Source organism: Colletotrichum siamense, assembly GCF_013390195.1.
Source record: "Colletotrichum siamense strain Cg363 chromosome Unknown KSG_Cg363_contig10, whole genome shotgun sequence".
Taxonomy (NCBI): Eukaryota; Fungi; Ascomycota; class Sordariomycetes; order Glomerellales; family Glomerellaceae; genus Colletotrichum; species Colletotrichum siamense.
In genome coordinates this window covers 2,571,063-2,597,358 of record NW_023501023.1, presented here as the reverse complement: position 1 = coordinate 2,597,358, position 26,296 = coordinate 2,571,063, and the positions used below count along the sequence as shown (strand labels likewise).

The 26,296-nt window shown below is 47.7% G+C and overlaps 6 protein-coding genes across 6 annotated transcripts; 3 read left to right on the top strand and 3 right to left on the bottom strand.

Moving 5' to 3' along the window:
• Positions 1-506: 506 nt before the first annotated feature.
• Positions 507-1,714, bottom strand: CGCS363_v014578 (uncharacterized protein; the record flags this gene model as incomplete). Its single annotated transcript, XM_036646427.1, has 2 exons — positions 507-1,331; positions 1,382-1,714. 2 exons carry the CDS (start codon positions 1,712-1,714, stop codon positions 507-509), a joined length of 1,158 nt encoding a protein of 385 aa, XP_036488860.1.
• A 3,284-nt stretch (positions 1,715-4,998) lies between these two features.
• Positions 4,999-6,049, bottom strand: CGCS363_v014577 (uncharacterized protein; the record flags this gene model as incomplete). Its single annotated transcript, XM_036646426.1, has 2 exons — positions 4,999-5,970; positions 6,029-6,049. 2 exons carry the CDS (start codon positions 6,047-6,049, stop codon positions 4,999-5,001), a joined length of 993 nt encoding a protein of 330 aa, XP_036488857.1.
• Positions 6,050-7,792: 1,743 nt separating this feature from the next.
• Positions 7,793-8,632, top strand: CGCS363_v014576 (uncharacterized protein; the record flags this gene model as incomplete). Its single annotated transcript, XM_036646425.1, has 2 exons — positions 7,793-8,032; positions 8,219-8,632. The coding sequence occupies 2 exons, from the start codon at positions 7,793-7,795 to the stop codon at positions 8,630-8,632; spliced, it is 654 nt and encodes a 217-aa protein (XP_036488858.1).
• Positions 8,633-9,628: 996 nt separating this feature from the next.
• Positions 9,629-9,991, top strand: CGCS363_v014575 (uncharacterized protein; the record flags this gene model as incomplete). The annotated part of the gene is made up of 1 exon (XM_036646424.1): positions 9,629-9,991. The coding sequence occupies one exon, from the start codon at positions 9,629-9,631 to the stop codon at positions 9,989-9,991; it is 363 nt and encodes a 120-aa protein (XP_036488208.1).
• A 2,012-nt stretch (positions 9,992-12,003) lies between these two features.
• On the bottom strand, positions 12,004-12,291 carry CGCS363_v014574 (uncharacterized protein; the record flags this gene model as incomplete). Its single annotated transcript, XM_036646423.1, has 1 exon — positions 12,004-12,291. One exon carries the CDS (start codon positions 12,289-12,291, stop codon positions 12,004-12,006), a length of 288 nt encoding a protein of 95 aa, XP_036488486.1.
• A 2,933-nt stretch (positions 12,292-15,224) lies between these two features.
• CGCS363_v014573 (uncharacterized protein) lies at positions 15,225-19,273 on the top strand (the record flags this gene model as incomplete). Its single annotated transcript, XM_036646422.1, has 3 exons — positions 15,225-15,297; positions 15,350-18,918; positions 18,974-19,273. The coding sequence occupies 3 exons, from the start codon at positions 15,225-15,227 to the stop codon at positions 19,271-19,273; spliced, it is 3,942 nt and encodes a 1,313-aa protein (XP_036488854.1).
• Positions 19,274-26,296: the final 7,023 nt, after the last annotated feature.

The window sequence follows — 26,296 nt, the reverse complement described above, 5'->3', positions numbered from 1 at the left end:
GCAAGACCTTCTAATTTGGTGAAATAAGAACGCGGGATGAAAACTTGGAAAATTGCACCACAGGAACGAATCACCGCAGGATGTAGCTATTTCTTTTGACAAGACACAATACATAAACGATCAAAGGCAAAGCTCAAAGCTCTCAAGTAAATGAGGTGATTGTTTGTGTGATTGATTCGGCGCAATCTCCTAGACATTAGAGGTTTACTGACATGGCCGACGAAACCTCAATCTACCACACCATGGTAGAAATGGCATCACTACATGGTGTCATCCCGAAATTAGAATCAAGCAGTAGAATCAAGTCATTTGGGGTGATTATGTATCATGATGGAGTGTTCTCATTACTTGAAAATTCGTAAACCTAGTTGCTAAGGGCAAAGCTTGCCACTTCTCAGTTCCCCAAACGCCATCCCTTTTCGTTCATCAGGCCGTAATCCATGTTCTTTATAATCCATCGCTAGCAATGATTCAGGGTATCAGAGAATCTACTGCCGAAAGCGCACTCAGGGGTTCAGCCCAGAGCTCGCTGCACTCTCTCCAACCTGCACCTCTTCCTCAGGGACGCCAACAGCAACGCTGCTTGCAACACTCATGGTTGTCAGAGACCTCTCCCTCTCACCACCAGGACGCTCGCGACGAGCGACCACGGCCGCGCCGCTGGGGGCCGGCAAGCCCACGCCAGCTCCTCCCGTGGTCAGACTGCTGACACTCTCACTCCTCTCTCGGCTGACGCTGGCGCTCTTCTCCCTGACCAACTTCTCCAACTCGCGAATACGCTGCTTCAATCCCTCATTCTCCTTCTTGGCAACCTCCAACTCCTGTCGGTGGAGTGCAGTCTCCTCATATCTCGAAGTAGCCGGCATCATACCCGGTGACAGCTGTGACTCGCTCCCAGGGGTGGCAGCTATGGAAGTGCTCCCAGTTGCCTGGTGAGGCAAACGCTGCTGTTGGAAGTACGTCATGCCGCTGGCGTGGGGATCCAGATGCTGCTGCGAGTGGGCTGGCGAGGAAGACAAGCTGTGTCGCGAGGCAATGCTATCCTGGCGCACGGGGTTCGAGGGGCGTGGGATCGGGATGGAGGTCGTGGACACGGAGGCCGAGCCGGCGATCGCGGTCTGGCTGCGCGTACTAGCGTTTGAGGTGGTGCGATGGTGCCGGCGGGAGCTGTTAGATGGTACCGCGGGGGTGGAGAAGGCAGCACCGGAGAGGAGGTGGGTGTCGGCGGGTGCTTCGGTAGTGTTGGATGCAGATGTTGAGGATGCGTTGGAGACGACAGAGGCATTCTGTGCGGTGCGGAGGAGTTGGAGTTCGCGGGTTAAGCGGTTTACCTCATGATCTGTTAGGTGGAAGCGGTGATGGGGGATGTAGCCCGACGTACCACTGCCTCTTGCTCCTTCTCGAGCTGCATATGAAGATCGGAGGCGGTCATGGGACGCGGATGACGGATGGGGCCCGGCCCAGATACGCTGGGTTCAGGCGCGACCGGCGGAGATGTCGCTGCCGGGGCCATCGTCGGCGATGGGAGAGAAGGGTTCGAGGTATTCGGGTTGTTGACCGTGTTCTGGTTCGAAGGAAGGATGTTGAGGGAAGGCGACTCTGACGATGCGGGCACAGGAGGAGGCGGCATCTGCTGAGATATCTGGTTCGATGAAGAGCGCCGGGAGGTATTGGCGGGATGTGGTGAAGCGGGGACGGTGTTGAGATCGGGCATTGTGGATGTTGAAAGCGACTGCGGTGATGTCGATGATGTTTGCTTGGTTCTCGAAGTTGAGGCAAAGACGAAGGTTTTGTTTGGGTGCTGTGTTGTCTGATGTTGTTGACAATGTCGCCAGACGCGTGGTTGTTTGTTTGGCTGCGGTTAACACGCCATAAATCGTCCAATCTGAGTTTGACGGGGTTGTTTGCCTGTAGGGTTGCTTGGTCTAGAGCTCCGTCATGCTTCATGCTTCATGCGTAGTTCCCCCACTTGAGCACGGGAGATAAGGCCAGCCACAACCCCGCTTCTGCTTCCGCCACAGACGCCACGGCTCTGTGTTATCTTATCATACTGGGTCTTATCGATAATGGGATGCGGGCTTTAGGATTATCCGCCACCGACCTAGTGATTAGGTAATGCATTCCCGCGGGACGGGATGGCATTTCTCCTTCCCTGCACGTGCCGCAGGTTCCATTGCTCCCTGTTGCACGCATCTAACACAACCGCCCCCGATCTCGACCACGCCCTCGATCCGACGTTGTATTGCCGTGGTGCAAAGTTTATGCTAGCAGGTGTCACAAATCCCATCTCCGCGAAAGCGCTAGCCCTACCGACATGCTTTTCCAAAGTCTGGATTCCCGTGCGAGTACGACGCAGCACCCCAGACACCTAGGTGTTCCTTTGAGCTTGTCCCGACGACAACGAGGCCATCGCCGACAAACGTTCCGCATTCCTGCGACACTCGACGGCCTTCCACCAGTTGCAAACATTGACGACAGACTGACAGACAGCTGCCAACTCCACTCCTCTTCGTTGCCTGCCGGTGGTGCTGGTGCGGAACGCTCGACAAGCAGCAGGCCAGCAGCAGCCCACCATCACAAAAATAAACGGCATAATCCTGTCATTATTTGTGGGCGAAACACGGATACACGTCGATAACGGAGCCACTCCACCGTTTTGGCTGCAGATCACCCACCGTTTCACCGAATGTGGCTGCTTCCCTAGCGTCGGCGCCACACGGTTCCCCGCCGCGTTCCCCGCTCTTGACGTCGCATGGACCAGCAACCCCTGGCTCTTCCGTCTGGCCCCCGGGCAGCGACAATCCCAAAGAACAATCCCGACCGTCTTGCCTGCCCGCGGCGGCGCTTTTGCTCCGAACAGACGTCTCGGGGCCCCTGTCCACGCGGCCCCCTGTCCTTCAGACGCCTCCATTGCAATCTCTTCCCGCCGCTCATTGCCCTTTGAGCCAACCGTTTGGTCATAGCTCCTGCAATGATCTCGATTCGGCTCGCCTACGGTCTCGCTAGCGGTCATGGTCGTCGCTCGCAATTCCTGTGAGACGGAGCACGGCACACTCGCACACACAAGGCCAGATAAACGTCCAACCGTCGCACAATCCCATTGTTCTGGCACGGTGCTCTTGTCCGCCAGACGTCGTCCGAACAGAGTGAGAGCCTAAACTGCATCCACCCGACTTCCATCGTTTTCACTGGGGGAGACGCTTTGTCCAGCGTTTGCTTGGCCGCGATATCACCCCCAAATATGATCGATCGCGGGTACGACGCGGCGGCGGCGAAAAGCGGTACGGAACACGACTCAAAAAAATGGAGCAGAGCTGTCTAGAATCGGGCGGTGGGTCGTCCGTTGCCTTTTTCCCGCTCCTACGGATACCGTGGCTGTTTTTCTTCCCCTGGGGTGGCCTGCGATCGCCCGCTGTCAACATCACGAGGGAACACCAAAAAACAGGTTTTATCCCCTGCAACCGCTGCCGTGTGGTGGGCACCCGATGAGGCTGAAATGTTTCATCATTGGACCTCGACCGCATTGGCACTTCACTCTGACTGCATTGTGATGCTGCACTCGGCCGATTCTCGCGGATCACGCACTGGGATGGATGGGCAGCCGCGGATACCTGACAATGACGATGCTCTTGGGCAGAAGTCCACGAGAACTGATGCCGCACCAGCCACACCTTCACCTCTGCGGAAAGCCGATGCGCGGCAACGTACCTTGGCGAAGTCTCGTTAAGTATCATACGAACTCGCCAAAATGCAGCTCGCCGGATACAGCTCCCGAACTTGTCTTCGCTACGCTGACCGTTGTACAACAAACCAAACGGTCGGGGAACATTCCCAAAGAGGATCCGACCGCATTAAAGAAGAATCAGAGCATTCCAGCAATGATTGCAGGTGTTTCCAGCAATGCATACCGTCAAATCCACAAAGTTGAGCTGTAGTTTGCGTCGTTGCACCGTTTTTACGAACGGCCCAAATTCTGGAGATCTGGTTGTCACTGCCAAGCCACTTCAATTCATTCAGAGGATTGATCATTTGTGTGGGCGCCTAAAATTACACTGGGCAAGATCTGATCCGCCGCTAAATCTGACAAGTCCGATCGCTGTGGGAACGGCCACAATTCTCCATACCCATCCGTATCAAACACCGTCTTGCCGAACTGCCAGAAAAAGGTCTTCAATGAAGCCGTGATACAACAAAAGAAACTCGTCACTAATGCGCATTGCACGCTGTGGATTTTTTTATCGCCGTTATGCCGTTGGGGGAATATTCATAATGCCGAACAATGTCCTGCTGAGAAAGAGAAAGTCTGACGAAAATTCGGCGATAACAGCCCGCAGGTCAGAAACCCGTTTTCACATCATGTCACTAATCCATGTCGCTGTGCAGTTAGCAATCTGAGCAATTCTCTCGAGTCTCTATTCCGCACGAAAACGAAGCAAGGAAAATGCCCGAAGCAAGAAAAGAAAAAGAGGCATGTCGTCACTCTGACGTCGAATCGAGCAGAATTTCAACAGCCCGAAACACGGTTCCCGAACGCTGGCTCGGGTCCGAAATGAGGCGCCATGCAAACACGGTCGCGAACTCTCGCGGGCCGGGGTCTGCCAGCTATTTCTTCACCGTTCACGTGGTGGGCTCCATAACTCCGTAACTGAGTTGTCGCTGTGGAGAAGACGGAAGCAGGGAACGAGCCTTCAGAATGCTCGAAAGCTTTTTTCTTGCTGCACAGTTCCTGACTCGATTTCAACCGCCGATATTGCGCCCCGCCCAGGTCCCGGAGATCGCATGTGCATGACAGAGTTCTGCGGGAAGGACGAAGCGCACTGGGCAGCACAGGCAGAAAATCCGAGTCGCGTTCGCGCCCTCCAGCGTCGAAACGTCCGGAAAAGCATCGTATTCGACACGGACCAAACAATCCGAAAAGCAAAAGGAGCAAAGGAAACAGACTTTCCAAAGATGCGCAGGGGGTATCGCGAAAAGAAAACAAGGGAATATTCGAAAAACTTACAGCAGAGCCAGAGTAAGATCACCGTGGATCTTTGCCTTCAACGTGATCTCGATATCGAGGTTGAGATCGAGCCTCAACTTCAGCGGGTTCTTGCCGCCAGCATCGCCGCCGCCTTGCATTTGTTGTTGTTGCTGTTGCATCTGCTGCTGCTGCTGTTGCTGCATCTGCTGCTGGCGGTACATGTCCTCGCCGCCCTGTTGGCGACCGCCGTTGCGCTGCATCATCTGGTTGTTGCGACCGTACGGGTCGTTGTTCTGCGAGTATCCGCGCCGCGGTTGTTGTTTTGTGGTGGTGTAGTTGTCCGCCTGGTCGGACCCCTCACCCTCCTCCTCCTCGTAGTCGTCTTCGTCGTCGTAGTCTTCATCCTGGTCATCGCCAGAGTAGTAGTCGTCATCGTAGACCTCACCATCCTCACCCTCCTCATCGTCATAGTACTCGCCCTCCTCATCATCCTGCAGCTCCGTGGGCTCCTCGGCGTCAGCTTCACGCTCAGTATACCCTGATTCACGCGAACGCACCTTGGCGGGCTCCTGCTCCTTGCCCTTGGCCTCGGGCTTCTTGTCGTTGTCGACGTTAGACTCTTCCTCGGGCTCGTCGTCGACCTGCGCCTGCTGCGCCTTCTGGTCGGGCTTGCTGCCGGGCTTCTGCTCCTCGGACTTCTTCTCTTCCGTGGAGGCCTTCTCGTCAGGCTTCTTTTCCTCGGGCTTGCTCTCCTCAGGCTTCTTGTCGTCTTCTGTTGATGAGGGCGGCTGGTCGAATGGCGACTTTTGCCCCTGTGATTGAGGCTCCTCAGGCTTGGACTCCTCGGTGCTGCCGGGCGCGTTCTCCTCGGCCTTCTTCTCGTTGTTGTTGTCGCCCGCGTTCTCCGCGGGGTTGCCGAACTCGCCGACGGGCGTGGTGCCCTCGGGCTTCGTCTCCTCGGGCTTGGAGCCCTCTCCGCCAGGCGATTGTTGGGCGGCTTGGCCCTTCTGCCCACGTCTCATCAACATGTGAATCTTGCGACACCAGTAAACGGCAGAGGCATACCTTGTTCTTGTTCTTGGCCATTGTGTCGTCCATAAATATGACTTCCCCTTACAACAAGCTAAATTATTTCGCAAACGACACCTGCTCACTCAATGGTATCGTTTCCGAAGTGGGGGACGAGGGGTATCTTTCTCGTGATAAGTTGGGTGGTGGGAGGTGAGGTGAGGTGCAAGACGTGTTTGATCAAAAGTCGTAAACCTTGGGAACCAAAAGTAGTAAAAGCTACTAACGGGAAAACTACACGAAGGCACACGAACACTTAAATCAGATCCGCGCACGATGAGTTGAAGGATATCTTGTTTTCAGCGACAATTACCTCACACCCCTAGGGGGAGTGATACCCAGTGATGTAATAGGTGTGGGAAACCGGGGTCGGCAAGCTGAACGGGGACCCGGCTTATGCAGGTAAGGGAAGGGGGAATGGGCTAATTCCTAAACGTGGTGGACTTACACGCCGGCAAGGCATAAGGGAGACAGACAGGCACAGAGAGACAGGAATCGTGGGGACCGTGAACCAGCAAGAGGCCAACACAAACCCCGTCGGTGTGATATCACTTGATACCATATTTGGCGGAGGGGGGGAACGTGTGTGATTCTCGAGAACAGGATTCCTCTCCTATCCGAACGCCCTCGATCGACAGGGTCCTGAGGTGTTGACAAGGTGAGCAAGAGAAAAGGGATCAAAGAGGTGACGTCGATGAGCATGAAGCTCTCTGCCTTCCTCTGATTCTCGCCGAGCGACGAATCATCAATGCGAATGGGGGAGTCTGCGGCCTTACTTCCGGGCGGGAAGAGCTGATACTGGGGCCCAGCAGAGCACATCCTTGTTCGAGGAGTTGGGAGAACACGCCGAGAGGTGTGTAAGTCCACTGGCAGTAGCCGAACCAACAGCATCGAAAAAGGCACCAAAGGAGAGAGGTTGAAGCTCGAAGGAGTCGAACCGAGAAAATGACGTAGGACAGGGTGTGCAATTAAACCGCCAACCTCATCCACTCGCACGCGCAGTGACAAAATGTGACAAGTAAATCAGACGGTGACCCAGTGATACGCGCAAAACAGAACGGTCTGGACACTCATCTCGGTGGAGACCGTTGCGCATGCGTGGGTATCCTCCTGGCGTGCTGGCCGGTACCGATTCTGAGGTGGTGGGTGGGTGTGGGCTGACCCCAGACATGGATGGAGAAGGGGGGGAGGGGGGTGTTCCCGAAACGGGCATCTCGATCCCAGGAGAGCAGTCCCGGCGAATCGAAACACCAGACGGACGACAAGAAAAAAACAGAGATACTGGTATATGCATGCTTGGGAGGCATATGATGACCACACACGAACCCCTCCGTAGAAGCCACGCGGAATTTCTGCCTGTCGCAGGCCGCCCCGCGCTTCTTTTTTTCCCATGGGATATTCGCTAAAACCTGTTTCTTCAAATCTCGAACAGCTCTTTTCGTCGTCCGCGCGCAAATCTGCCGTCTTGTTGAGGAAGCTCGGCAGCGAGCGTAAATCAGAAAAAACTTGTCTTTCCACAAGTCGATAGTCGATCAGTTCCAAATCCCGGTCGAAGGCCCCCCCTTGCCTCGCCTCCCCGCGGTTCACACGGTTTTGACACGTCCGAGTCCCGAGAGAGAGGGAGAGTCAGTCCCAAGGTGCCTGGACAGACAGTCTGGACAGTCCACTTCTCCCACGCGGAACCAATCCCCCTTCTTCTCTTCTCGCCTCTCTTGTCTCCTCCAGGCCCTCCTCTCTGCGCAGAGGAAAAGATTTCGAAACATGGTCATCGGCTTACTCACCATCGCCGCCATCCCCACAGTCATCGGCACCGGGCAGGCCGTCAGCGCGCAGAAGAAGCAGAATGCCGCCGCCAAAGAGCAGGCCAAGTTCAGCCTCACGGCGACCATGACCATCGACGGCAAGCGGGAAGAAGCGCCCTGCGTCCTCGTCGACAACAAGGCAAGTTTGTCCTCGCTTTTTGCAACCCTCTTGCGTGTCATCTCGTCAATCATCTGCAAGGTGCACTTGCAACTTGCTTTTTTGTCTCTTTTCCCACCGTTGGGAACGGGGGAGGGGCGGCGTATCTGGCCACACCCACCCACCCACACACCAGCCTTTGCTCGACTTACACACTAGTTGCACACATCCACAATCGCACATCCCATCCACAACAGCAAACTAACATGCAGTCTTTCTTTACCCCAGCTCTGGATAAACCACAGCATGGCTCCAGCACCGGGACACAAGTTTTCAGGGTACTACTTCAATTACCCCTCCGAAGAGAACTACCGCGGGCTGGTATCAACCATCTCGGATGATCCGCCGATGCTGAACTGGATCTATGTCGACGCAGATACCCGAGCCGTCCGGCACGGGGGTCGTAAAGACACAATCGGCCACGTCATAGGACCCTGGGGCTGGACTGAAGATGAGAGGCATCTGATGCTGAGAGGCAGTGGGATGGGGTTTGTGGCTGCCCTCGAGGACGACGGCAGATGGGCGGTGTATTGGGATCCGGACGGGAGGCTGCGGCAAGGGTACGAGCCGGATGAGTGTATAGAGATTGTCCTGCGGCGACAGATGGCGCTAGGCATTGAGAGCGCATATGTTCGAGATTGAATAATAGCTAGGCCTCTTTTTCCGGATGGTGGTGAGCACCGCAGAAGCCAGGAATGGGGAGGGGTGTGGGTTGAAAGAAGGCGCGGGGAGAAACCAGAAACCTGGAGGAGCCTTCTGGCAGCATGTGCGAATAGACCACCAACGATGCACAGCACGGCTCCTTCGAGGTTTCTGCACAGCTTGCATGGATTTGGCATAGTTGGTATCTGTAACCCGTGAACCCGTACTCCGTCAGTGCGAAAAACCACAATGCCTGTCAAGCCTAGCTTGCGAGGCACCGAAGCAGGCGCAAAACTGACTTACGAGAAGCTTGTTTGATGGCAGAGAATAGAGTAATGGTGCGTCATGCCTGCATTGGCAATGTGATGACCCTCGAGCCCGTGGTGTGAGCATGATTGGGCTGTAGCCTGCAGTAAGGCTTTGCGATGCAAATCCGAGAAAAGCGACAGGGATGCTCGACACCCTCTTCCCATCAAAGGTTTCTGGGATGAGTGACTGACTGTGTGGTGGAGAGTAGAATGGACTCGGCGCCAGAGCAGATCGGGACCGCTCATCGAGAGCATGAGACAGGTCCAACCGCCCCAGCAGCCCCATTGATTCCGCCCCCCCTCCGCATGCCGCTTGGCCCTCCTTCAACGTCATTTCGGTCCAGAACACCTCGAGACTCGAGTGGTGTGACGCAAAAAGGCGAAGGGGTGAAAACATCTACCGTGGAAATCCTGGGTCTCCCAGGGTCCAACATGATCTCATCGGCCGAAGAGGGTGTAAGCTTTACATCCTGTTTTGACTGCTTCCGGATACTGTCCGGAATCAGTTATATGTTGCACCCTCATCCGCGACTCATCGACCGAGAAGGACTTTGAAGAAGCACTCACAAACCTTCGCATACAATCCAGAGCCCTTAATTCCTCAGTTTCCCATCCCACACCGACGGGAAGGAGAGAGTCCATTAGTCCATTTTCGAACTTCCATCAACAAGCCGTCTAGACCGTCAACATGTCTTCCCCCCGTGAGAAGAACAACACCAAGTACGCCTCCGACGAGGAGACCTCCGAGGACACCCAGCAGCAGGAGCAGCCTCAGCGCCGCCAGCGCCGCCAGGGCAACAGGCAAATGCAGCGCCGTCAACAGGGCGGCCCTCTCGGCGGCCTTGGAGGAGGTAACCCTACCGAGGCTGTCCAGGGCGTCACCGGTGGTGTCCAGAACACACTAGGCAATGTCGCCGGCGGTGCTCTGCAACAAGGTGGCGGCGGTGGTGACAAGAGCGACACCCTGAGGTTGCGTCTCGATCTCAACCTTGATATCGAAATCACGCTGAAGGCGCGCATTCACGGTGACCTTGAGCTTGCCCTCTTGTAAGTACTGACCTTTTTCCTCATTCCTTAGTTGCGGCCCCCTCTATCTCGTCAGACTATCCCGTTCCGTCCTATTTTCTTACCGAGAAACAAGGACGGGCTAGTTAGGCCAAGTTCATAATGGGCTAATGGGCTTTTCCTCGTCTTTTAATCAGGAACTGAGAGGCGTTTTCTCCAGGGACAAATCTTAAAACGGCAATCAACATCTTATCGGTTTTTAAACGGAGTCGCGGGAATACAGTGGGCGAATTTTCGACACAGTTTGCTGGAAAGTGTGGGTTTTCTTTTGTTGACCCTGTCTGCCCAACCGAGAGAGAAAACGGTTGGTCCGCAGACAGGGGGGAGTTGGTGGACGGATGGGATATCGGTATCCATCTGCCGCGTGTATTATGAAAGAATTGTGCATCACCACCATCATGATGAGATATGGACGCTATTTCGGGAAGTTTTTATGGGTATCCTATTCGACGTTAGCCAAAGCATTCTAAACACTTTCAACGAATGGTATTTGATCAAATTACTGTCACATGCGCATTATCACACCGTGAGCAGCCGTGATTGACCACCTGCATGCCCAATTCGTTACCCCGAGTTGATGCTGGCCCTCCTCTTTGCAGGCCATGTCAGCGTGTGTAGTTGGTTTCAGCACACCATCTGTGCTCTCAGCCACCCGCTAGTTACACAAGCTCGTGCGGAGAAGGCAAGCCAAACCATGTGTGTTGACAACCGCCGTCAAGCACGCGAAAGGGCGGAATTGGCGGAGACGGTTGCCAGTAAACCGTTCGTAGCGCCAATCTCTCTACCGCCTAGCCACTCTGCGTTTCACGCTCTTTTGGTGCCGTTGATCTTATGAATGGGGCGAATCTCCAATACGACTGTGGGGTCGAGTCCACCCACCACCAGCACAATATTATTGTCCAATCCTGCCCGGGGCTAGTGCCATCGGGAGGCATTAACGGAGGGGGCTGAAGAGCGACTAGCCACACGTTGCGAAATCGACGGTGCTTGAGGCTACTGCGGGTGCTTCCCTCTGTGCCTTGCTTTCGGTGCGCTTTTGCTCCTGGCCCTAGCGTTAGTGTTGTCTGCCCAAGACGACAACTCAACAAGATTGAAGTCTCTTGACAGGACCATGCCCGCATCTCAGCTTCAGCCTCTCTAACCGAAGCACTCACCGGAAAACTCAGGAGCAGAAAAGCAAAAAACTCTGCAGGTAAAGGTCCGGAAACTCGCAAGCAAACTCTCCAGCCACACCGGCTTCGGCCTTCCTAGACCGTCCAATGTCGACGCGTCGTCGCCGCCACATGATGCGATGTAACTTGGTCAGTGTGCAGAGTGTGCGTGCCTGCCCGCCGCCCAATGTAACGGTGGAACGGCCCCCCTGTTCCCTTGTTCCCCACCGCCCATTGCCAATGCAACCCAAGAAGGACCGCATCCACAGTACCGTCTCGACACGACCATCAGCGGCGGGGAACGGAACGGTCGAAACGCTGGTGGTCGTGCAGGGAAACCGTAGCTGAACGGGAAATTCTTGCGTCGCATCCCGGCACACCGGATGAGGCCATCAGCCACTCACATCGGCTTCCGTCCGTTCGCGTGGTGTCTCTTAAGCGACTGCCAACCAGTCTCAACCGTCAAGCCACCTGCCGAGGACGTTTTGCGCCGATCGTTCGCTCCCGTCTCATTTCCTCTGTTCTGGGCTCTCGTCGACTCTTTGCCTCTTTGCCATTCATTGCCTCGTCGGGAACACCATCGAGATCAGCACAATAGCCGCCATCCGTTAAGACGCATTCCCCGGTTCGGACACCGTCTGGAAAAACTCGAGACGTATCTGAAGGCCTGATGAAGCTCTCCCGGGCATGAACGCCATACCGAACTTGTGATGAAGCTGATCACCTGCTGAGCCACATCTGAAGTTTACTCGGTTGCCGCCGGTCTGTAGATGTCTGTGGTCGTCTCCAGGCCCTTCTTCAGAGTCTGTGTCGCTGGCTCGAAGCTTCTGCACCGCCAAAGGCGTCTCTAAGCTGCCATATCCCGGCCGGGATAGCGCTGCAGCCTGCGCAGCTTGCGCAACTGTCCACCTAGTTCTCCGTGCTCTAACCTCCAGCATTCGTTGACGGCTAGCCGTGCGTTCCGTCTGTACAGTAGTTCGAAAAGCAAAAAGCCCAACCACTGAGGAACACGGATACTCGCACAGCTGTTCTGGTTTCGACCAGAAAACAGGCTTTTGCCAGACGTGTCGGACCTTTTGCCCTCCAATGTCTGCGCTGAGCCGGCGCCTCTTTCGGAGTCTTGTCTTGTTTCCATTCTGCCATCTTCACCACCCGCCAGCGATCCCTCCCACGCTTCCTTCTTCTTGTTGTTCTCCGAAGTACCCGGTGGATACGTTTGCGTGTGTCTGGAGCCAGTGGAGACACCAGATCTCGGTTCGACAAGTACTTGATCCCATCACCCTTGCAAGACATCCTGACAAGGTGAACCGTCGCCCCGTTCGCCAGTTCTGGAACCTCAAGCTGCCCCAGCTGCCCAGCATCTGTCACGGCGGCAGCGTACCCACACTCGATCCATCGTCTTCCTGACGTCACAGCAACAAAACCGACCCCCTTCTGCCTTGCAGACCTGGCACAAGCGCTGCCCGCGTCTCGCACCTGCCAGAGCAGATAAGCCCCGTCCGCGTGAGGTGACTGCTCAAGGGGTGCACCGAGAAACGTACACATCAGCACAGTCTCTCAATCGGAGTCGAGTTCAACGCCTGATTTCCGAAGCAAGGCGATCCTCAGGTGGGTGTCCGTATTCCTTTCCTTCTCTCTGTTGGTCCTGTGCTGGCCATCCTGGCCATGCTTCCCCTCACCTTGAAAGCGAGCCCCAGCTGACGCGCAGTACGATTGCTTGCAGAGGACCTTCTGCGGCCATCCAATAATGACGGCATCCCCTCCTTCTCGGCCGATTCCCCCCACAGCTCATATCGAAGAACCCGAAAGCCCAGCCTCGACGCTGAACACACCGCGGACTCTGCAAAGGGCCGTCCCCGAACATCCCAAACCCTCGTCGCATACCATGCAGCGTGCCGAGCCCCGAGCTGCATCTGGCGGCGATCCAGACCATACTTCCCGACACGATGAATATGAGGTTGTTGAAGTCGACGACGATGAAGCTGGGGTAGAAGAGGTCCCACGACGCAACGTCCGGCCACCTCTGCCTCGTCTGAATTCGTCGTCGCGAGCGCCTGGCTCGCCAGCTCCACCAGCTGAAACCACTCGTCCGCAACCCCCCCCTCGGCAGAGCAGCAACACAGGCACCCCACAGCCGCAAGGCCAGGGCGGGCCTTATCATCTACAGGGCTCGCGGGAGATACCCATCCCGGTGAGGAAGTCTTCCACGCAGGGACAGAGCGTGCCGAAAGACTCGACGCCATCGTCAGCAGATACAACAAACAGCCGCACGGATCATGGCACACAAGACTCTCAAGAGTCAAAGGACACATCAGCTGGGTCAACCAGCCCCAAGGGCAAGGAGCCGGAGGGGAAGAATGCCCCCATCCGGATTCCAAGAATCACACCTGTGGCATCTGGCCTGACTATTCCTCCTAACCTTGCTCAGCTGGCGCATGGACTGGAGGGAAAGTATGTCGATGAGTTCGGAAACATCCTCGACTGGAACGGACAGGTTCTTGGTCGTGTTGAGGGTGACTTGCCGTCGATGATCGGACGGCCTGTTTCTGTGACTGGCGAGATCCTCAGCGAGGACGGAGAAGTCGTTGGTTATGTAGCAGAGAACGACACGATTCCACCGACGCCTCCGTCGCCAAAGCCCATCGAGGGCATGGGCGATGGACTGAAGGTGGACCACATGGGCAACATACTCGATAAGAACAATAACGTCGTCGGCCACTTCGACGGCGCGCACTTGGGCAAAGGCCTCCAGAAGCCTGGGCAACCAGCAGGCAATGCTTCTGGGCAGTCAAACGGCGCGCGCCCAGCGGAGAATGCGCATAACAGCGCGCCCTCTCACGAGAACTGCAGCTGCGGTCGACCTAAACCATCGTCTGCCCCAAGTCCATCCGAGGTTTTCATGGACGTGAAGTCGACACATGACGGCATCCAGCTCATTATCAAAATCCCAACTGTATTTAATGGTGGCGGGGTGCCAAATATCCATATTGGAACTGGGTAATATTTTGACGGGAATTCTGCGACTGGATGGAGATGTCGATCATGGAGTTCTGGAATGGTTCTATAGATGCTGGCATGCGACGGCGTTCAGACGGCGGCGAGGCGGGCGTGATAGGCTGGGATCGAGATGTCGTTCCAATGGAACCCGTATTTGGCAATGCAAGACTTGAATATCGTGCATCTGAGACCCCCGTTGAACCGTCCACTAGTAAGGCTGAAAGGTGGGTGAAGTCCAGAACCCCAAATTTGAGCGGGCGCATATTCGCGGCGATGGAGCTGCTCGATTCCTGAGCGTGGCGAATAAAAGGCTGGCGCGCGTGTTTCGAAGAGCGTCATGACGTTGGTTGTGCATGGGGAAATGCTGCATGGCAGTCCAGCCTTTGCGAACTCCGCAATCCTCATTTGCAAAAGAAAGTGTTGGAGGGCAGAAAGCAGCGTCTGGGGTGTAGCTGGTGGGGGATCTGACGAATGGATGATGCAGAACAGGGAGGGCCCTTGAATGCACTAGCCACACATAACTGGGAAGCTCCAAGATGGAGGCCGGGCGATCAACCCCATAAGCCAATGGCAACTCGCCCGACTGGCAGACTGTCACACCATCTCGCAAGGTGCAGTTGCTTTTCAAAAGTCAACTTGCGTCATGAGACTGGGATGCCAGAGTCTGTCAACCCCTTTCGCGTGCTCGGACGAGTGTGGCTTTGCGTCATGATGGGCGGCAGACGAGCCGACCACCTCTTCCACATGAAGTCACAGATGTGGCGCGAACAAGCCAGAGCAGGCCAGAGCTTCGAAGAGCTCCCCAAGCTTGAGCTCCCCTTGACGTAAGGTTGGGTGAGGCCGTAGAGCTGGAAACTTGGTTTGGTGTGTGAGGATTTCTGGTATAAGACGTCCGACCGGCAGGTGATTGTAGCTTTTTTGACTTTCGACTCTCAATTCAAAGCATTCAACCCATGGGCTACTACATCTTTTCGTATTAGCCACATTATTCCATTTTAACCCACTTACTTACACGCGCAAAAGTTGCCCAACATTTCCGGACTACTGTACCTCAGACACCGAACCGACATCATGGCTGGCGCTGCCTCAAAATCAGGAAGCAGCATGCCTGGTGGATGGGGGAAGGGTGAAGAACAGAAGTCAAGTAAGTAATCAACTCACATGGCATTCGAAGTTTCACGACTGACGCGTCTCAGCATACTCCGTTGAGCAAGATATCCAAGACCATGGCGAGAACCTCGTTGCCGGTGTCATCGGCAAGACAGGAGAGGTCGTAGACGAGACCGGCAAGACCGTCGGCAAGGTCACAGAAGGCGAAGCTGGCGATCTCGTCGGTAACGTCGTGACAGCGACCGGAGACATCATCGGAAAGGACGGTGGTGTCATCGGCAAGGCCCTGCCTTTGGGCGAGCTCACCGAGAGCGTTGCCGGAGGTGAGAGCAAGGAGGGCGGAAGCTTCAGCATTATGGGCGCTACCAAGGGCGTCAAGGGTATCGTCGACACCGTTGACGGCACTGTTCAGACCGTCAACAGGACATTGCCTCTCGTCGGCGACTTGACGAAGGGCATTGGTCTGGGCGAAGGCCAGGGCGGTGTCCTCGGCGGTGTTACCGGTGGCGATGGCCAGAGTGGTCCCCTCTCCGGCGTCCTCGGCGGCGGTGATGAGAAGTCACAGTCTGGCATTGTCGGTGGTACACTCGGCAGCGTCATCGGCGGCGGCAAGAGTGAGAAGGGCGAGCAATCAGGCCTTCTTGGCGGCGTTCTGGGCGGCATCCAGCCTCTGGAACGCGACGACACCGTCACCGAGAAGGATGAGAAGCTCACTCAGCTCCTCTCCAACAGGCCCGACGACGTCGAGGACAAGATCTCCCTGACAGAGGACGCCAAGAAGAGCCTCTTCGAGGTCAACGACAAGACCTCCGAAGTGGCACCCGTGGACCTCCAGGATTCCGCCCCGCAAGAACCGAACGGCAAGCTCACCACTGGAGACAATACCCAATCGGAGACCGAGCCATCTCAAGCTGACAAGACTGAGCTTACAGACCCTTCCACTGTTGGCGACAGGTCCCAAGATCTCGAGGAGTTGGAGCCGGAGCCACTCGAAGAAGATGACGCCACCGCGAAGCCCGAGTCCCTCAAGGACGATGCGACAGAGGCCACTGAACAGGCGACCGAGAAGGCCCCCACCCAAGCTGGCACCCAGCAAGAGGACCTTCAATCACGGGTTCCCGACGACATCGCGACCCTTGATATCCCTGTTTCCCAGATTCCCATGACTCTGAAGAGCGAGCTTCCCGACGACCTCCAGACGGCCGACATCCCCGTCTCCCAGATCCCCTTCGATGCTCAGACAAAGCTCCCCACCGATCTTGTTTCTCAGCTTCCTGACGATCTGAAGACTGTCACATACGAAGATGAAGACGACGACCTTCAGTCGAAGGTCCCGGACGACATCGCAACTCTCGACATTCCCGTCTCCCAGATCCCCATGACTCTGAAGAGCGAACTTCCGGAGGACCTCCAGACGGCTGATATCCCCGTCTCCCAGATCCCCTTCGATGCTCAGACGAAGCTTCCTACCGATCTTGTGTCTCAGCTTCCTGACGATCTGAAGACTGTCACCCAGGAAGATGACGACCTTCAGTCAAAGGTCCCGGACGACATCGCAACCCTCGACATTCCCGTTTCCCAGATCCCCATGACCCTCAAGAGCGAGCTCCCCGAGGATCTCCAGACGGCTGATATTCCTGTTTCTCAAATCCCCTTCGACGCCCAAACGAAGCTTCCCACCGACCTTGTCTCCCAACTTCCTGAAGATCTGAAGACCGGCGGCACCAGCGTCACCGACTGGGCCAGAGGTGCTTCTGAGGCGCAATCCCAATCACAGCTTCCCACGGATGCGCAAACCGGCGACATTCCTGCGTCTCAGCTTCCCGATGAACTGCAGACTGAGACTGGCGAGACCGCTAAGACCGGCGAGACCGGCCAGACCGGCCAGACTGGCGAGACCGGTGTTACCAGGACTGTCAAGGAGGATACCCGCAGTGTTCTCAGCACCATTCGCGATGCTATTCCCACTGACCAGCGCACTGTTACCGTAGCTGGCGACAAGCTCCTGCAACCTTTCGAGAAGTTCCCTGGTGCGGAAATCGACGACGAAGGCAAGGTCATCTTCAACGATGCCTCCATTGGCAGAGTTGCTGAGGGTGATCCTGCCGACCTGGCTGGTCACGTCATCGACGCCGAGGGCAACATTGTCAATGAGCGCGGCAGCATCATTGGCAAGGCTGAGCTTAACACCATTGTGGCCGAGGAGTTGCTCAAGGACACCATCGACTACGGCGTCCTCAAAGGCGCTACTGTCAACAAGGCTGGCAACTTGGTCAACGACAAGGGCGAGCCCATTGGCCGTGTTGTTTCTGGCATCCTGAAGCATCTCGTCGGTCGCAAGGCCAACGAGAAGGGTGAGATCTGGAACGACTCCGGCAAGGTTATTGGCCAGGCTGAGCCCATTCCCGAGACTGAGCGTGAGGGTCTCAGCGAGCCCGCCCCCTTCGAAGATTTCCCCGGCGCTGTTGTCGAGTCTGACGGCAATGTCTACTTCAACGGCGAGATCGTCGGTCGCCTGATTGAGGGTGACCCGAAGAAGTTGAAGGGCAAGAAGGTTGATGACGAAGGTGATGTCCTTGATCGCAGCGGCAACACCATTGGTAAGGCTGAGCGTTGGGAGCCCGAGCCCGAGCCTGAGCCGGAACCGGAAGAGGAGGTCGTTATCGACAAGTCCATCCTTGCTGGTAAGCGCGTCAACAAGGCTGGCAATGTTGTCGACACCAACGGCACCATCTTCGGCCGCATCGTCGAGGGTGATGTCAAGCGTCTCGTCGGTCGCATGTGCGACAAGGACGGAAACGTTCGCAGCGAGTCTGGCGACATTATCGGCAGGGCTGAGCTTGTGCCTGAGGGTGAGCGCGAGGGCTTCAAGGAGGGTCCTTTCGCCGAGCTTCCTGGCTGCACCGTCAACAAGGAGGGTCACGTTGTTACTCCGGGAGGAGACATTGTTGGTCGCTTGATCGAAGGCAACGCCAAGGTTCTCTTTGGCCGTGCCGTCGATGAGGATGGTGACATTCTCGACCGCAACGGCAACCTTCTTGGCAAGGCCGAGAGATGGGAGCCTGAGCCGGAGCCTGAGGTCGAGAAGAAGATCGGCCCCATGGAAGGCCGCAAGGTCAACCGCAAGGGTGAGGTCGTTGACGAGGATGGCAACATCATCGGCAAGCTGACAACTGGTGAGCTGTCCATCTGCGCCGGCAAGGAGATTGACGGCGACGGTGATGTCGTTGATTCCAAGGGCCGTACCGTTGGACACTGCTCTCTCATCGAAGACATCCCCGAGCCTGAGGTTGAGGAGCCTCAGGAGGACCCCAACGAGGTCAAGGCTCGTGAGCAAGCTGAGGCCGACCGCAAGCTCGCTCAATCTCTCGGTGCCGTCATCGAGCAGGGTCTGGACCGTATGCGTCCGATCTGTAAGATGATTACAGGAAAGATCGAGAAGGCTGAGCGCACGCCTAAGGAAGAGCTTGATGAGGAGCAGCTCGTGAAGGATGTCAAGCCTCTCATCGAGGAGGGTGGGAAGATTCTCAGCGAGTTGAACGGTAGTGTCCGCGCTTTGGATCCTGATGGCAGAATCCAGCGCAACGCCAAGCACAAGTCCGGCACCCGTGAGGCTACTCCCGAGGAGCATCACCTTGCTGATGTCTTGAAGGAGGTAAGTTTTCTCATAACACAAACACACTCATGCACATGTGCTAACAAGACTTCAGTTGACTGGCGCCATCACCGAGACGGTCGAGGGAGCCAAGCGCAAGATTGAGGATATGCCTCATGCCAAGAAGGAGCTCAACCCTCTCTGGGGTCTTCTCACGGAGCCTCTTGGCCAGATTCTTGCCGCTGTCGGTCTCCTCCTGGCCGGTGTTCTCAACCTGGTAGGCCGTCTGCTCGGCGGTCTTGGTCTCGGCGGTATCGTCGACGGCCTTCTGGGCACCCTGGGTCTCAACCGCGTGCTCGACGGCCTCGGCCTCGGCAGCTTGACCACCGCCCTTCGTGGTGGCAAGAAGAAATAAGCGATTTTTCGGTTACGATGTTATGACTTGAGCGTCGCAGCGTGTTCTCGTCGAAGTTCGTCTGATTGACGCGTGTATTCTCTTTGGAGTTGTATCCGTGTACTTGGTCATTGGATTGGAATGGATTGGATTCGGGGAAAATGAATGGAATCGGTCTTTGTATGAGTAGTAGTAGTAACGATAGCCAGCGACTAATTTGTACGCCCTTTCGTATTCTGAATATGTCCGAATCGTCCATGGTGAATAAGCTTGTCATCGTCGCCAACTTTGTTCCAACATGGTATTTTAGGCTTGTTGGTGTTTTCGTGTGTTCGTGCCTATATCGTTATCGGCAGCGGTAGCCAGTGTGTTGGGGAAAATAAAAAAGTCGTGGGCACGATGCGGTCCAAGTAAAGTTTTTCCCGAAGGGGGCAGCACCTGAACCCGCAAACAAACAAGAATCGGGCAAGTGCGACGTTGACGGGGAAGTTCAGGCAGGGACAACCAGGCAGGAGCAGTCACCATGCACAACATCGTGTGTGTCCATGTCTCTTCCTTCCACTTTCTTCCCATCACCCTGATTCACCACGGGGCCCTGTGGCTTCCCGTCCTGTCATCCCAGCACCGGCCACGCAGAATTCAAGGATCCAGGTCGACAACATGACACCACTTTCGTCTTGATAAGCGTTGCGCGAGACGTCGAGACTGGCAGAGACACGCCAACGGTCGCATTCTGCAATATCGGGGCCTCGCCCGCGCGCCCTTTCCGGAGCCAACCCCGCGATTTAAACTTTGCCCGCTATTGCATCCCTTGTCCATAGCGACGCCGAAAACAGCCAAGAACAGGCCCTGTCATCGCAAAGTTAGGTATACACCTCGCAGGGGGGTGTAAAAAGCAGGCAGGGGGCTGTGGTAGTACTAGAAGAATAGATCTTCTAGGCTATATAAGTATAACTTTCCCCTTATAATCTACTCTACTATATCTAAACTATCCCTAAGCTATACCTATATCTAAATAAAACAAAAGCTATATTATAGTAGAATATAATTATAATAGATATTAATAATAAAGTTATATTATCCCTAATATATACTATATATATACTATAACTAATAGCTTATAAGAAAATACTTACTACCCTTTCTCTTCTATATAATAGAGATATACTATATATATAGAACTTATTCTTAAAATATATTATTCTTAAGCTAAATATTACTAATATTTTAACTTTATTCTTTTAAAGAATTTATATATAATAGACTCTCTCTTAACCTTAATTAACCTTATTAGCTCCTTAGCTATATTTATAGATAATAATCTATTTTTTAACTTTAATATTTTTTCTATTTTAAATAATACTAAATAATAAGAAAAAAAATAGAGATAACTTAAAGAGAATAATCTTATTATAAGCTTAACCTATTATATTACTTACTAACTTAATACTTAAACTTACTAATATAATAATTTATCTAAAGATAATATATAAAATAAAAAAAGTATACTCTATAAAATAGGCTTAACTAAGGTAAGCTTCTTCTTAATCTATACTACTTATATACTCTATATATACTAAATATATATATAAGATATAGTTAGGGCTTAAGGTATTCTTATTACTTAAAGTAGAAGCTATTAAGTTACTATATATACTATATATAACTATCTTATTACCTTAGTATATCTTAAAACTTATCTTAATAAAGTCCTTTACTATATTTCCTATAAAGTCTAAGATAGAAACCTTTTATATTCCTATATATAAAAGCTTATTCTAAATATTACTTAAACTATCTAGTATTTAAACTATAAAAACTCTAAGATTATAAAAAGTTTATACTTAATTCTAAAGTAAGTTTAGCCTCTATATATATTAAGTATATACTAATACTATTTTAGACCTAAGAAAAATATAAATTAAGTTTAGTACTAATCTTATTAATATAGTAGTATTAAGTATTATAAGTTTATACACCTTCTAATTATAACTCTAAGTATAGTATAGAATAAAGAGGACTTTATTAAAACGTTATAAGAACTATATATTATAAAAAGTACTTATAAAGCCCCTAAATTAATTATAAATAAGTTAATTAAATATATATAAGAGTTAATACTTAGCCTCTATATATATTATATATATACTTATAATATAGCTAGCTTCTATACAGCTTTTCAGTATAAATAGCAGAGGTATCTTAATAGCCCCTATATTTAAAAGCTATAGTTTTTATTTTAGAAACCTAGAAAGACTTACTAATACTAAATATTTTAGATATTTAAACAATATAATATAAATATTATCTCTACACCTTTCTAGTATAAGCTAAGTATATATATATTATAAGTTTTTTATATTAATTACTTAAAGCTAAGCTTTTTAGAGCTATAACATTTTACTTATAATATACCTATTAAGTAAAGTAGAGTTAATATTAAGTACTTTTATAATATAATTAAAATAAGTAGCTAGTATAAGGTTAAGATAGATTATATATATATTAGAAATATAGAGGTAAGCTATTAAAGCTATAATAAGTAATAGATATAAAGTATTATTTATATATATTTACTATATACTAAGTTTCTCCTACTTTTAAAGTAATAATAAAATAAATATATTACTATATAGAGTTAAGCTTAACTTCTATATACCTCTTAACTTTACTAAGTTTCTATTTATCTTTCTCCTTATATATAGCTTATATATATATATTTTACCCCCTCCTTTATAGCTACTTTTATACTTTATAAATAAAGTAATTCTTAACTTCTTAAATAAGCTTAATATTACTACTCTTTTTATATATATACCTCTTATATCCTTAGTATATACCTAATATAAGCTAACTTTATTTATAAGTAGGTTTCTTCTCTATTTAAGTATATACTAAATCTATAATTAATTTAAAGTTAACTTACTTTAAGTAATAAATATAATATTTAATAATAAGGATAAAGTAGTTATCCTCTTATAGAAAGCTTATCTTCTATAGTTTCTAGCTAAAAACTTATATATAGGTTAGTTTATCCCTTATATATACTACGTATAAACTAACTATATATAGAGGTTCTATATAAGTTTACTTTTAATAAAGTGAAGCCTATATAAGAGTAATAGATTTATAAAGTTTAATAGCTTCTAAGTAGGAATTTTTATATTATCTATATAGTATAAGTATATATATATATATTTCAAAAAGCATAATATCTTAAGGTTAATATATTATTTAAGATAGTATAAGGAGATATAAACCTATTTAAGGTTTATAAGTAGTAAGAAAGGTTATAATATATATATTATATATATACTATATATATAATATACCTACTAACTTTATACTCTATAGAACTTAAGTTATATACCTATATCTAGATAAATATAAACTTATAAGAAAGCTATACTATTCTCTTTAAGTATACCTTTACTTAAATTAAGGCAGTCTCTAGCCTTTTAGTTTAATAAGTATATATATACCTTATAACTTATAATATAATATATACTATTATAACTAATATAGATATAAAGCAGGCTTATAGTAAGTATATATCTTATAGATATACTATATATACTAACGTTATATTAATATTAAGCTTTAGTGATTATTTATATAAGTAAGACCTATTATAAACTACTAAAGAGTATTTATAGTATTTACTTATATTCTATAAAATATATATTCTCTAAAACTAATAAAAGAGATATCTAGACTACCTTACTACTTTAAAGCTATTTAAGCTTTAAAAAGTAAAGGATAAATAAGAATATCTTTAGTATATATAGGATATATATAAGACTTAACTTAATATTAAGTCTTAGTTTACTAAGAAGAAAAAGGGATAGATTATAGCTACTTTTATCTAATCCTTTAGTAAAATATTAGCTTAATAGTAAACCTTTATATAGAAGTATACTAACCTTATAAAGTTAAGCTATACTTAAAATAACTTTACTACTAATTAAAATCAGCTTCTACTTTAAGTTATATTAAAATAAGTATATCTTTTACTAATATACTATATATACTAAAGTAGGCTTAAAACTAAGTATATTATATTCTAAGCTATTTCTTAGTAGTAGCTATACTTAGGTTAAGGCCTATATATATAGAGGGATAACTTAAGGTTAATATATATTATAAAGAGCTTTTAGCAAACGTATTAATATTAGCAATAATATATATAACACTATAAAAAACACCTATATATCCCTTATAACCTATTTAACCCTCTAAACTTATTAATATTAAGTTTAGCACTTAAGTTAAGTACATAAAATATAATCTTAGTTTAGAAATCACCTAAGTAGAGTATATAGTTAGTATATACTCTACTTAAGTATAATATACCCTTTTTATTATTACTACTTACTCTCTACTTATATTAATATTAAGTTAGAGATATATAAGATTTAAACGCAGAATAAGTAGACTAAGAGCTTCTTTAACTTAAGCAAAAAACTTATAAACTTTAAGCTTAAAAGCATAAACATAAACTTCAGAAAGAAATTACTTAACTTAAGCAGGAACTAAGTAATAAAGAGGATTCATAAAATAGTTTATATATATATAGAGTTATAAAGAAATAATAAGAAAAAACTTATATTAATTAAGTATTATAATAAGTTATATATATATAGAGCATATACTAATTATAATATCTTAGCTAGAAAGAGAAATATTCTACTACTTTATATATATATATTATATATATATATAGTATATTAAAAGCTAAAGCTAATAAAAGATCTATAGTTTTTAGAACTATTATACGTATTATCTATATATATCCTCTATATATACCTAAGCCTAATCCTCCTTATTATTATTATCTTCCTTAATAAGCTGCACTTATTACTCTCCCTACTCTTTAGTAAGCTAATCTTAAGATATAGTTAGTATATATAGCATATATATTAAGATAAAGCAAAATATATACTACAATAAAGGCATAAAAAAGCAATAATAATAGCTAAGTTATTACTCTTACTTAGCGTATAATTAATATATATATAAAATAAATAAAATATAAAATATACCTTTAGTAGCCTTTTTACTAGTAATATAAGCTTTTAAACTAAAGTTAGCTTCTATTATAAATAGGTATAATATATATAAAGTATACTCTTATTAAAGGTTTACTAAGAAGGGGATAGAGGTATAAGCTTATATATATAAGTAGTACTAGCTTATATATAATATTAATATATATAGAGGTGAAATATAATATAAGATAAAGTTATACTTTATACTTACTACTAAAAGGAGTTCTAGTTAAAGTATTAAAATAAGCAGTATACTATAAGATTATTAGTATATTCTCTATATATATAAAGCTTATTCCTAATTCCTCTATTATTATCTTATAATTATAGTTTACTAAGTTACATATTATATTAGGTAAGGGTAAGTATAATCTATACTTAGTATATACCCCCTCTATAACTTAAACTACTTTTAAACTAAAGTTAGTATAAAAGTTTAAAAATAATTCTAAAGAGTAAGTAAAAAGCTTATTAAGATAGAACTTACTCCCTCTTTACTTATAGTATAGAATAATTACTATAAACTAAGAGAGTATAGTTAGTATATATAATATATATAGTAAATATATAGTAAATATATAGTAAATATATAATATCCTCTAGTTATATATATATATAACTTATATAGTAGAAATATAATCTATAAATCTTATAGAAAGCTAAATTAATATAACTATATTAGATATTAGTAATATATATATATAGGTAATATAAAGGATAAACTTATATAAAAACCTCTATTTAGTTAGTAAAGTAGCTAATAAAGCTATCTTTAAAGCTATAGCTAGATAATATATTAGTATAATATATATAGAGAAACTAAGAAGTATATATATAAACTCCTATATAAAGATAGTATTATACTAAGTATTAGAGCATATAAAGAAGCGTAAAGCACTATATAAAGTTAGTATACGCTAAGTATATACTAAGAAGTAATATATTTTATACTTATAATAACCTCTAAACTACTTAAGTTAATATAAGTTAGGTTAGTAACTATATAAAGTTAGTATATATATAGTATAAGCTAGAAAAAGAAAGATATATTTACGCTAAAGTATTATTAATAACTATAGTAGTATTACTATAAGAGTTAAGTTAGAGAGTACTTAATATATATATAAAACATCCTAAATATATAGCTAGCTAAAAGCAGAAAACTACACTATATATATAACTACTACTAATATTAACTATATACTTAAAATATTATTAGTATATATAGAGAGGTAGTAAGATAGATACTAAACTTATACTTAACTATTTAAGCTAAAGAGGCGCTTAGTAAGGTTAGGAGCTACTATTAAATATACTTAATATATACTAAACCTATAATAAGTAAGTTAAAATATATTAATATTTATAGCTAAAGTGATATTAATAAGGTTAGCTTAAGATATATTAGCCTAAATTTATATATATATATAAAGTATATTAAAACTTACTATTAAATTAGAAATTAGGATTATTATTAATAATAAAGCCTAAAATATATTAGTTTTATAATAGTTTTAATATAAGCTTTATATATACTAAGTATACTATAGAAATAGCTAAACTAAAGGTGCAAATTAACTATATTATTAATATTTATATTAATAAATTCCTAAATAGATATCTAAGATATTATTAATATATACTAAATTAATACTAAAAAAGGCGCTTTTTATACCTTTACGTTAGTAGTAATTATTATAATATACTTAGGGGAGGAAAAGAAAAAAATAAGCTTAAGTAGAGGAGATATAAAGTATATACTAAGTATAAGCTATATATAGTAAGGGTAGGAACTAAAGCTTCACCTATTTCTAGGGCGACATATAGCTCACATAAGCGAGGCCCTACACTTAAGTAGCTGCATAAGCATAGAAAAAAATTACTATATAGGGAAACATAAAGTGTGCATAACGCAGAGGATCTATTCTTCCAGCACTACCACACCCCCGTAGGTGGATTTTAGACCCCCCTGCAAGCAGCACTCCGCGCAAAGTTC